At 45.9% G+C, this 13,006-nt stretch overlaps 1 protein-coding gene across 6 annotated transcripts in view; it reads right to left on the bottom strand.

The window, feature by feature from the left end:
- Positions 1–653: 653 nt before the first annotated feature.
- The window catches only part of STAT5B (signal transducer and activator of transcription 5B), a 65,719-nt gene continuing 53,366 nt past the window's right edge, over positions 654–13,006 (bottom strand). For 4 of the 6 annotated variants that reach the window (XM_061391834.1, XM_061391836.1, XM_061391835.1 and 1 more), the window contains 7 exons: positions 10,271–10,477; positions 9,035–9,129; positions 8,804–8,934; positions 7,807–7,977; positions 4,162–4,213; positions 3,761–3,868; positions 654–3,248 (listed from right to left, as the gene is read on the bottom strand). In XM_061391834.1, the coding sequence (XP_061247818.1) occupies positions 3,122–3,248; positions 3,761–3,868; positions 4,162–4,213; positions 7,807–7,977; positions 8,804–8,934; positions 9,035–9,129; positions 10,271–10,477 (891 nt within the window). In that variant the 3' untranslated portion in view covers positions 654–3,121. Of the gene's footprint in view, positions 3,249–3,760; positions 3,869–4,161; positions 4,214–5,883; positions 6,162–7,798; positions 7,978–8,803; positions 8,935–9,034; positions 9,130–10,270; positions 10,478–13,006 lie in introns of those variants that run through there. The other 2 variants (XM_061391838.1, XM_061391837.1) reach the window with 2 other exon arrangements.

The following is a 13,006-nucleotide window of genomic DNA, read 5'->3' on the forward strand; positions in this document are numbered from 1 at the left end:
CTCTCTTGCGGGGTACGGGCTCTGGGAGCCTGGGCTTCAGTAGCTGCAGCGTGTGGGCTCAGTAGCTGCAGTGTACAAGCTTATTTGCTCTGCAGCATGTGGGATCTTCCTGAACCAGGGATCAAACCAGTGTCCCCTGCATCGCAAGGTGGACTGTTAACTACTGAACCACCAGCAAAGCCCCCAGTGACACTTAAATTTATTTGGCTGTGCCGGGTCTTAGCCGCAGCACACAGGATCTTCGATTTCACCTCGGCCTGAGGATCTTCAGTTGTGGGATGTGAACTCTTAGTTGCAGCACATGGGGTCTAGTTCCCTGACCAGGTACTGAACTCACGGCCCCCTGCATTGGGAGCTCAGAGTCTTAGCCCAGGGTCACCAGGGAAGTCCCCTGAACACGCTGATTTTTAAGGATGAGCTTTCTAACAGGAATAGGAGATAAAGACTATCATTCTAATTTTCAAAACCTCATGTGAACAGAAAGGTAAGAAACGCCCCCACTAGCCATCAACGCTGGTGACACACACACGCTCTGGGGCAGCCAACGCCCAACTAGTTCCTTTTTTCAGAGTCACACTGATGATTTCAAGTATTTCCCCGTCAAAACCACCCTATCTCAGCACCTGGTGGAATGAAATAAAAAGAGCACTCCATACTGTCCACTGAGGGAAATTTTTATTTGTAACATAAAATACACAATTTTATGACTATTCCAAATTGTACACAATACTTTTTTGGGGCAGTTATATACTACTGCCAATCAAGACTAAAATATGTATCTGAAATAATCTCACAAAGTTTTATAAAGAAAAATTATAAAAAAGTATGCTATTTTAAGTTATATTCACTTTTAGTCTCCCCCCTCACCCACTGCAAAGCCCTGAACACACCGTACATTGAAACGTTTTGATGATTTGTGTGTGTGTCTGGGAGCAAGCGAGGGGCTGAGGCAGTCGAGACTTGCCGTCGCCTCTCCTTGTGGTTTGCAGAACAGAGAGGAGAGAGAAGCTATATGCAGACAGTGAGCGTGCCTTTCAGTCACAATCTCTCCTATCAGGAGACATGGTCTCAGGAAAACTGAGGACAGCTCAGCCATGGGACATGCGCAGGAACCCCCAGGCTCCAGGCAGCCACTCTCCTGGGCACCTGTTCTCCCCAGCCCAGTGCTAACTATGCAGTGAGCGCTCTGCCCTTGGCATGCCGGGGGCCGGGCCAACCACTCATCTGAGTGTGTCACTCCCTGCCCCCGGGGTTGCCAGGACCACTAGGGTTGGCCCTCAAGGTGCACGGGTGACAGGGGCAACTAGGCTTCCTTTCCACCTTTCCCCAACACTCGCAGTCTCGGGAAGGGGGTGGGGGGAGGGGATTTTAATCAAATCTTGAGGCATAAGGGGCTGGCACGTCAGTGCTGGTATCCGTGCAGGGGTCAGCCTGCTCTTCAGAGGCAGAGACAGTCTACCACCCGGCATAGAAAAATATTGATAAATCACTGTACGAAACTGAGCTAGGGCAAAGAGCAGCTTTTAAAAAGTCATCTTCCAATAAATATTTACTACAGAGAAATATTTTCCTTTAACATTAAAACACTGATAAGTTCAGAAGTTAATGTTGTAAAAAAAATATGTTCATTTCCCCACATGTATAAAAATAATGTTTTTAGGGCCATTCCCTCCTGGGTGTGGTCAGGCCCTTCTTTTCGAGGGGAGCTGGGGTGACCTTAAGGCTTAAACCCCAAAGCTATACCTGCCTCCCCCTTTGCCCACCTGCCTGCCACAGCCCATTCCTTCCTTCTGGTGTAAAGCTATGGAAGAAATTTTGGACGAAATTATGCTGAGGATTTTTTGTTTTGCTTTGTTTTTGCAGCTTACCAAACTTCCCAGAAAACCTGCTGACTGCGTTTCCCCAAATTACCCCAATGCTGACACCCAGCACCCTGCCCAGGTGGGCAACACACAGGTCCTGGGTTAGGCCCACACTCTAGCTGCCCACTCCCCAAGACACCGTGTGGACAGTGAAGGGAATAGATGTGGCCTGCGGCGAGTCAAAGGCACAGGACCTGATGCAGGAAGAAAGAATTCTAACGTCAAATTAGGGTGAGAAGGGGAAACCGAGAAGTCCCAATTTAGAAACAAAAACACAATTCAACATTTGCAAAAAGCCGTTATCAATATGCCTTTAGAAAACCTTGCTTGCGCCTCCACCAGCGCAGAGGAGGGCGGGCAGACTGATGGTCGTTCCCAGGGAACAATGCAACATTCTCAGAGCCTGTGAGCCAGGGCCAGGCCGTTCAATCCGGCCACGACATAAAGGACATGAACACTGTGAGTGCTGGTTACGCGACCCTCGTGTCTTTCCTCTACTTCATCAAACGTGTCTGCACATGTGTACACACACAGGAACTAAGTGGCAATTCCACGGGGCGTGGGAGTGAGCGTGGGAGGCAGAGAACAGAAGATGGGCTACCAGTTATTCAGAAAGCCACTACCCACCGCCAAAGCCACGACTTCCCTTGCCCCAACCACTACTGTATGTCCCTCCTTTTCCCATCCCGACCCAGGAAAATGCGGGTTGGGGGAGAGGGAAGGACGGAGGATTGACTTCCTTCATCACAAGGCAGTTTCTACGTTTCAGAAGAAAAGCAGAGACCGTCACAGTTATAGATCAATGGCTTGGCAAACACGGTGACACAGATTCACCAGACGGGAGGTGTTTCCACCTCCATCTGTCCTTCCCTCACTTGGAAGAGCCATGTGTCAGAGCCACTGGACCTCAAGACACATGGCCCAGTTCCAGGGTTCATGGAACTAACTGCCATTCTGCACAAGGTTAAAACAACCAGAGTCTGTTTGTGGCCCCAGTTCTGCAGCTAAACTCTGGACAGCAAGGGGGAGAAGCAGCACAACGTGCAATCTCACACTCACACACACACACTCACACATCCTTCACTGGTGCCACCATGCACAGAAACACTAAAGTCACAACTAGTATTAACACTTCACATTATGAGTATTGTTTCCAAAGAGAAGCGATTCATGGAATTAAAACATCCACAAAAGTAACTCCTCTGGCAAGGATGAAGAAGCTAGAGATGGCGACGGGGCAGGGGGGGTGGGGTGGGGCGTCACGACTGTGCATGGGGGATCCACTGACTGTCCATGGGTCGGCCTAGGAGCTCCTCCACACGCCGCGCCACGTCAATCGTGTCGTCCAGATCGAAGTCACCATCGTTGTCAAGGACGGGGTCGGGGCTTGGGAGGAAAAGAGGAGAGGTTGAGGGAAGGGAGAGGTCAGAGGCCAACAAGGAGCAGCAGAGACCACCCTGCACCCCACCAGGTGAGCGGCTCAGACTGCCTGTACCCTTGGCCCAGGCCTGGCGGGCAACTAGTAAGGCGACCTGAACCCTGGGGCAGAGTCGTCTGCCAGTTGGTTGGACACAATGACAGACTAAAATACCAGCCTACCTAGCCTCAACACTGGTTGCCCGCATATACTTAAAACCCATCTGGTCTTTACACAGAGCCAGAAAAATCTCCACTTTAGAAGAGTGGAGCAGGTGACATGGCCCAACCCTGTTCGATACTACCAATGCCTGTTGGTCAAATCTCTCCCTCCCACCTGGGCACGTGCCTGAGCCTGCCTGGCCTGGGTAGTCTCAAACCCAGACTAGCCCTGGTGTCCTTGCCCATCAGTCCTCTGGGCACCCAGCCTGAGGCCAGGTGCCCAGTTCCTCCCCATGGAGCCCCAGAAGAACACAACCTACTTCTGTGGGTACATGTTATAGTGAGGCTGGGGGCACACGGCTGGGGAGGGAGCCTGGTCCATGTAGGTGGCACTGCCTCCGGCAGAGTCTGCAGAGGCGCTCACAAACCTGTGGGAGGAAGCGGAGCCTTAGCAAGGGGTAGTGGGGAGGGAGCACTTTTGTGTCTTTCTCGGGTGTGGAAGGACAAAGGGCCCACCGAGCCCGGGGCTTTGGCTGTGGGAGCAGAGCCCTGGGTACCAGGTCCCCTCATGACCAAGGCCCAGTTCCCTCCCCAGGGCTGGGCCAGGTATGTGTGTGTGAGGGGAGGCGGTAGGGGGTGAGGAGAGCCAGGTGGAGCCGCGGGGAGGAGAAAAGAGGAGAAAAGAGGCAGCAGGAGACCAGCGCTGGGCCCGGACACTTACTCAGGGACCACCTGCTTGATCTGTGGCTTCACGTACCCGTCCACTGCTTTAGCTGCCGAGGAGGGAAGATGGTGATGAGAACCAAAGTTCTCAAATGAAATGAAGATGCAGTCTCCCTTAAGAATCCCGTCTTTTCTTAGGATAAGACACAATCACCTCATTTTATCTTAGGATTTGGTACAAGCGTGCCTTTCATTTTTCTCTCATTTCTTTTGGTCTTACAGTGTGGCATGCGGGGTCTCAGTTTCCCAACCCAGGATGGAAACTATAACCCTTGCACTGGGAGCATGGAGTCTTTTAAAATAATTAATTAATTTTGGCTTAGTTGTGGCATGTGGGATCTAATTCTTTGATCAGGGCTCAAATCTGGGCCCCCTGCATCGGGAATGCAGACTCTTAGCCACTGGAGCACCAGGGAAGTCCCACAAGCACATATTTTAATTCATTAGGAAGACCCAGGAGAGGAGAAGCCCTCAATACTGACACTGGAAGTTAAGACAGCTTCCAAGTTGGCTTGGATGTGTTAATACATTCTTCAAACCATAAAAAAGGTAAACTTCAATACAAATCTAAATCAACCATTAACTGCACACTCACTGTAAAAAGAAAACACATCTTCCAAAGTTTCAAGCTGCAGATACAGAGGGACTGGCAACAAAACAAGGACCAACATGGGGAGGTCACAGCTGGATAACTTCTCAATCACACAAGGAAGAACGCTGTCACCGCTGGAAGTCTAGAGAAACAGCCCGGGAGGCCCTGACTTCCTTATCACTGGAGGTGCTCGCACGGAAGGTGGACCAGCACTTGCCAGGGGTCATGCGGAAAAATCTAAGCATCAGAAGGGAACTAATCTTATCAAGGGTCCTGGGAGTTACTCTAGCCCTGAGCCTCTACTCTCTCAGGAAATGGAAAGCCACTCTGTCAGGTGTCTGCGTCGTCTTTGTGTGGGTTTCTGTACGTGGGAGTCATGTGATGGCCGTGCCCCCCAGTGGGTGCCGTTTCTGCTGCATGGCTGGTCAGGAAAAAAGCACTGCTACTGCAGTGCCTCACTCTCCACAGCATCCTCGCTGGGATGTGCTAGGCTACGGATCAACCGAGGGGGTAAGGCAAAGTTACCTTCTCAAAAGGCTGGTTATGGAAATCCAGCTAAGGTCGGTAGTAGGACTGTGATAGTCTGAAGTCCGTGAAGTCTCGTCTCTTGGGTGTGTGAGGAAGGCAACAAGTATGTCTTAACTCTATTAGACAGGGAAGATTCCGCTGAGGTCAGAAGGATGACTCAGTCTAAGAGACTGAACCGCGCCATGGGTCACACATCGCTTGTTATCCTGACCTGCTTCTTCTGGGGCTTCAAATGTCAGTGGCTGCCTTTTCATAATATCTCATGCTTTTTGTGCTTTACTGTCTACAGAGAATTTTATAGAATGGCAGAAAAGATAAGAAACAAAAAAATGCTATAAAAATAACATTTGAAAACCTAGATTAGCTGGGCTCATAAAAAGAAGCAGTGGCAGGTTTAATCCAAAATACCACATAAGTCTAAAAATATTTTGGCTTACTTCCCCACCTAGAAATATAACCAGGTGGGAAGGCATGATACAGAAGGCAGAATCTCTAAAGGAAAAAGGTCAACAGATTGGGCTATGTAGAAAATACACATCTTTGCACTTCAGCAAAACAAAACCTAAATGTTAAAAGAACCATGACACGAAGAAAAAAATCTCTGCTGTATACGATAAAGGCTTTATTTACTATATAAACGTCCTTGCACATTATTAAGGAAAAAGGAACTCCAAAAGAAAAATGAACAAGGAATAGGAACGTACAGGAAAAATACAAATGGCCAATAATGTGGAGGATAAGAAGCACAGGCTAGACTGAGCTCAAACCCTGGCTTGACCTCCTCCTAGCTGTGAGACCTGTGACCAGTTACTTCACTCCTCTGGGCCTCAGCTCCTCAAATGAAACCTGGGGATGGGAACAGTAGCTACTGCACAGGCCTGTTTTGAAGATTAAAAGAGAAACAATTTGAAATGTGCTCAGAAAAGTGTCTGGTACGCAATTAAGTGTTCAACAAATGTTAGCTGCTATTATTACTTCATTTCTTATCACTGTTATTATTGCCATTACATGAAAAGATGTTTTGAGCTTATGAAGAATCAAAGAAATTAAAAATAAGAACTAAGATCTCATGCGTATGCCCTGACATGTAAGATCTCACGTCAGGCTGGCAAACAGGAAGCTGATGAAGAGACTCTATGCCTGGCAGGAGGAGGATGGAGAAACAGACACTCAGACAGGTGTCTGTGGGAGTGGAAACAGACTCCACTTTCTGGAGGGCAATTCTGGAAAGATGTGTCAAAATGTTTGAAAAGCACCTACCCCACGTGTCTCAAATTCGACTTTAGAAATCTGTCCTAAGGAAACAAGTTGAAAGAGATGCAGGTACCTGGTTATCGCAATATTAATCATCACAAAAAAACTGTGACCTACTTCAAAGTATCTTAAATAAACAACACAGAATCACCGCACAATGAAGTTTAGGTATTGTTAAACGATGCTGTTAGTTTATATTTACTGTCCTGTAACTCTGCCTGGGATGTATTTTTCAGTGAAAGAGTAATCAGGTCATAAATGATGATGTACGGTATGACCCAAACCCGCCACAACCTGGTCCTTCCTGCTGCTCTGGCCTCGCCTCCTGCCATTTCTCCCCTGCTCATCCACTTCCAGCCTCCCGGGTCCTCGTGAGATTTTCTAAACACGCCAACTTCACTCCCGTCTCAGAGTCTCTGCTCTTGTTCTCTTGGGCTAGAGTGTTCTCCCTCGAGATCTGTGTGTGAGCTCCTCACTTCATCCAGGTCTACTCTGATGCCGCCTCCTCAGGGAAGCCTCCTCTGACCGCGCGGGTGAAGTGCCACCTCCCTTGGACTCCCTATCCCTTCACCTTATTTGTTTTCGTAACGGCCATCACTAAATACATACACTTATTTACTTGTTTACTGTCTTCCTTCTGCTATTAGATTGTAATCCCCACACAGGAAGTACTCAATAAGCCTCTGGTGACTGAACGCAGAAAACCTAGCTATGTGGACTGAAGAACATCTACTAAATTGTTTACATGGACGAGGTAAGACTATTGTGTGATATCTATTTTCTTTTCTATACTTTTCTGGAAAATTTTACAATAAATACATAATACTTTTATGCTCAGAAAGCAATAAAACCATCTATGTTTTAAAATACAAAATTGTACCTAATTTTGTTTGATCTAAACTTGTACATTGTAACACAGTGTAGCTGCTAGAAAAACACTACGGTGGTTCCTCAAAAAATTAAACATATGAATTATCATATAAACCAGTCCTTTCCCTTCTGGGAAAATACTCAAAAGAATTAAAAGCCAGGATTCAAACAGATACTTGTTCCCTTCAGTTTGGTATTTGGGGCTGGTAGTGGATATGTTTTTTCTTTGACTAAAGAAAACAGCCTGGGACTTATATCTGCCCTGCATAAAGCTCAAACAGCAACAACTGAGCATTAACTGTATAGATTTTCATACAGACAGACAGACACAGACACACACACACCTAAAAAAAAGCCCCGAATCACAACAAAAGCAAATCAGAATGCGAACATTGTTACCAGTGGCAGGCTCGCATGGAACTGGGGTGTAATACTTGGAGTACACTTCGTCTTTGGGCCGGTCAGGAAACACGTAGATAAGGTAACTCAGGTCTCCCAAGCGGTCGGCCAGGGACCGGATGGAGAAATCTCTGGTGGTAAAAGGCATCAGATTCCAAAACATTCTTTCCTCTAGATCAACAGACAGAATAATCGTGGTCTAAATACGACTTCTGAACAGGAAATCTTAAAACCCAAAGAGACTACAAATGAAGCTCTCCATAAAAATTGTCCTAATAAAAATCTCCATTTAAAAATAACCGTGGGTTGTGGATTAAGCGGTTTTAAAAGTCATGGGTAGCTAAGCGGGTACCACATACCCTACTTCCCTTGAGATCTAATGATCTCAGGCAGTTTCCAGTTCAAACAGTATTCTCTCCCTTCCTACAAGAAACTTGTTGCTGACTCCAGTCCCTGATTCCCCATACAAAAGCATGTAAGAGAGATAGGAAGTGTGTCCATAGCCAGATAAGTTACCAAAAACAATCACGCTACTCTTGTTTGACTGTGAGGATCAGAGGAAAGAACTAATATTTCTAGATGGAAATGGTCAATACCCGTAACCCTTTAGCTTAGGATAAAGGAACAATGAAAACAGCATATTATTTCCACTCTAATGACTCCAAACAACAGAGTAATTCTTTACTGAAATAAGCCCAAGGTTGAATAATAAGAAGGCAAAAAGTTCAAAGGTGAAGCAGCTGAGACTTTGGGGAGGATACTGTATTACAAAGTGGCCTGTGGCCTGTCCATTTGTATTTCTCAAAATTAGTGCTTGTAATAATATTTTACACCAGCTGCAGCTGTGTCATGGTTATACATTTGTGCTTCCCATAATTAGTACTGGCCCCAAGGAATAATAACAAGTACTCAATGAACTGGTGGTTACAGTATAATAATTTTGCAACGTAAGCACCTAACCAGAGACAACATGTCCTAAAGAGGGAGAGACACTCACGAGAATCAAACTTCCAAGCAATGGTGATGCCACCGATTTCAGAGTCACTGAACCTCAGCAGGAAGGTCCCGTCTGGCTTGTTGATAAGCAGGTCGTGGGCCTGTTGCTTGTTCACGAAACCCAAGATAGCCCTGAATCATAAAGGCCAAAGGGGCAGAAGCAGAGTGTGATGTTTCAATGCAAGAAGGAAGTTACCACTCTACTGCCAACTTAACAAATGACGATTCTCACCCGTCATTCCAATGAGGCTTGAGATGTTTCTTTAACACTTCCATAACACCATCAAACCACTGCCAGAAAGTGTAATTCCGTCCGGGTAAATTCTCCTGGTTGGAGAGACAACAGTGAACCCAAGAAGGCAAAAGCCATGCTCAGGGTCTGATTACCTGGATACACTTTAACTGGACAAATTAAATGGAAAACATCCACACTGGCAGGATCATACAAATATACACGCCTGCCTGAGTTTGACCAAAGGGTCCTACAACCAAAATACAGTGCAGAGAGGAAAAGACGGAAGAAGGGGAAAACACCACAAAGCAATTACCAACACTCAGTGGGCCTGGCCACACACACTTTCCCCTGATCTGGACTGACTAGTCCTTTGTTGGTTGTGATTTGTGGCCTGTGATGAACAGCAGCAGCATCGCCCAGGAGCTTCTGAGAAATGCAGAATGTCAGGCCTCATCTCAGGCCTGCTATGTCCAAGCCCGCCCCTTAACAAGATGCGCCGGTGATGCGTAAACGTGAACTGCATCAGATCACACCACGAGGCTGCAGAGAACACTCCATCATCTGGGTGTTACCAACAATTGTCAGCCAAATGCAGTGATCTGATTCTGTGGGAAGGCAGGAGCCGTACTGCAACGGCAAAGACAGACCGTGGGGGCCTCCTGCTTCTCCTAGCAAAGCTCCTCTGAGCACCAGCAAACCACTTAGCCAGCTGGCTGGCACATAACTCTTAAGACAGACTCAGAGACTATGGAATCTCTGAATTAGGGCACTTAAAATAAGTGGAGTGGGGGTGTAAGCAAAGAAATTAAAGTTCCATTTAAAATCAACTTAAATTTCCTTCATCAGCATCCTCTTTCTTGGGCTGAGGGTTCCATGGGAGCCTGACTTTGTATTACGTATCAAGGAACATCAGAGGGTCAAGGGGACAGCCATGGAGCTCTGATCATCACAGAAGCTTTACTTCTCATGAGTTACATTACTGTGTGCTTTTCTGTCTCCTTTACAAAGGAGAAAACACACCAGCTGCATGCTAGTGCACCCACTTTGCTTAAATATTCAAGCACGTAATTCTGTACATAAAATGTATGAGGCTGTCCATCTGTTCAGAAGCTTCCTAATATCACGGGCACATCACATGAGAGATGCGAGGAGTGAGGGCCTGGTGCAGGGCAGCTCCTGAGGGATTGGGTTTGCAGGGGCTGATCTAACCGCTACAGGTGGTGCGTCCCTCACCCGGTTGAACTGGGACCAGGACACGGACATGCCGTTGTAGTCCTCGAGGTGGCTGCTGCTGCTGTTGAACAGCTTCTGCGCCAGGAACACCAGGTTCTCCTTGGTCAGGCCCCGGTTGCTCTGCACCTCGGCCTTGAATTTCATGTTGAGCGCCTCGCACAGCTGCGGCCACAGGACTTTGTCGGGCACTGCAAACGGCACCCTGCCCTGAGAGGGAGAGAAGCCAGAAACCTTAGGAGCAAAGAGTCGCATGATTTATACCCTTGATGCGCAAGAGAAAAACACCAGGGACTGGATGGAGTTACAAACACTTGTCTGGCTGAGCCCGAGCGTCAACTCAAACTTCCTTGGGGTGTGCAGTTTGGTGAAATTCAGAAGGTTCCATCTTATCTTCTTCACACGCACCTTGGAAGGTAACCTTGTGCTTTCTGTGGGCTTCTGTAAGTGAGCTGCTGGAGGTCTCGTGTTTCAACAGTCATGAAAAAAACATGACCAAGGTCTGGCTCTGATACTGGAAATTCAAAGGGAGTCGAAGTCTACAAGACTGGTTCTCTAGGTATATCCTTGCTCTTGACTCCTTCTGCCAAGAACGCTAGCTCAAAGTGAAATAACTTGTATGGAAGAGTAGAAACTATGAGCTGACGATTTTACTGAGAAACATTTTAGAATATAAATTTATTAAAAACTGCTTTCATCCCATCAGGCACAGTACTTCATTTGACTTTATTATAAATTTTGTTGGAAAAGGCAATTCCTTCACATGATATAAAATTTTAGAAGCACAGAAGGGTATACAGTGAAGTCACTTTCCTATCTGCGTCTGCCAGCAATCTAGTGCTCTCCCCAAAGCATGTAATCTAGTTTATTGTGTATACTAACAAAGATATTCTGTGCCTGTCAGCAAATATGTATAATTTCTTTAAAATATAAAGCCCACATATTCTGCAACTCTTTTTTTTCACTTAATACTTTATCTAGAAGACCTCACATGAGCACATAAAGAAATTTTTCGTTTTCTTTTGTGGCTGCTAAATATTCTACAGTGTGGAGGAACAATAATATATTTAACCGGATCTCCACTGGTGGACATCTATGTACTGTTCTTCAGTCTTTGGCTATTGTCACAAGCAATGCTGCAGTGTATTCATTCATTTCACATACAGGCAAATACATCTGTAGAATAATTCCCATAGGGATGTACTTGTTCTAAAACAGCATAATGGAGAGGATGTGGAGAACCCTCCTACAGTGCTGGTGAAAATATAAATTGGTGCAGGCACTATGGAAAACAGTATGGAGCTTCCTTAAGAAAAACTAAAAAGAGTTGCCGTAAGATCCAGCAATCCCACTCCTGGGTGTATATCCAGAGAAAACTCTAATTCAAAAAGATACATGCGCCCCTATGTTCAGAGAAGCACTATTTACAATAGCCAAGACATGGACACAACCTAAATGTCCACTGAAAGGTGAAGAGATAACGATGTGGTGGACACATACAACGGAATACCACTCAGCCATTAAAAGTAATGCCATCTGTAGCAATATGAATGGACCTAGAGCTCGCCATACCAAGTGAAGTCAGAAAGAGAACGACAAATACCATATGATATTACTTATACGTGGGATCTAAAATACGACACAAACTTGTTTATGAAACAGAAACAGACTCACCAAGAAAACAACTTTAGAAAGGGGAGAGGGAGTTGGAGAGGGATAAATTAGGAGTTTGGGATTAGCAGACACAAGCTGCTATATATAAAACAGATAAACAACAAGGTGCTACTGTGCACAGGGAACTGTATTCAACATCCTGCAATAAACCATCACAGAAAAGAATATGTGTGTGTGTGTATATATATATATATATATAAACACTTTGCTTCAAGAGTGGGAATACCAGACCACCTTAACTGCCTCCTGAGAAATCTGTATCAGGTCAAGAAGCAACAGTTAGAACCGGACGTGAAACAACAGACTGGTTCCAAATTGGGAAAAGAGTATGTCTATGTCAAGGCTGTATACTGTCACCCTGCTTATTTAACTTATATGCAGAGTATATCAAGTGAAATGCTGGGCTGGATGAAGCACAAGCTGGAATCAAGATTGCTGGGAGAAATATCAATAACCTCAGATACTCAGATGATACCATCCTTGTGGCAGAAAGTAAAGAGGAGCTAAAGAGCCTCTTGATGAAAGTGAAAGAGGAGAGTGGAAAATGTTGGCTTAAAACTCAACATTCAAAAAACTTAAGAACGTGGCATCCAGTCCCATCACTTCATGGCAAACAGATGGGGGAAATAATGGAAACAGTGACACACTTTATTTTCTTGGGCTCCAAAATCACTGCAGATGGTGACTGCAGCCATGAAATTAGAAGGCATTTGCTCCTTGGAAGAAAAGCTATGACAAACCTAGACAGCATATTAAAAAGTAGAGACATTACTTTGCCAACAAAGGTCTGTCCAGTCAAAGCTATGGTTTTTTCCAGTAGTCATGAACGGATGTGCGAGTTGGACCATAAAGAAAGCTGAGCACCAAAGAATTGATGCTTTTGAATTGTGGTGATGGAGAAGACTCTTGAGAGTTCCTTGGACTGCAAGGAGATCCAACCAGTCAATCCTAAAGGAAATCAGTCCTGAATATTCACTGGAAGCTGAAACCCCAATCCTTTGGCCACCTGATGCGAAGAACTGACTCATCGGAAAAGACCCTGATGCTGGGAAAGATGGAAGGCAG

The sequence above is a fragment of the Bos javanicus genome, chromosome 19 (assembly GCF_032452875.1).
Source record: "Bos javanicus breed banteng chromosome 19, ARS-OSU_banteng_1.0, whole genome shotgun sequence".
Lineage (NCBI taxonomy): Eukaryota > Metazoa > Chordata > Mammalia > Artiodactyla > Bovidae > Bos > Bos javanicus.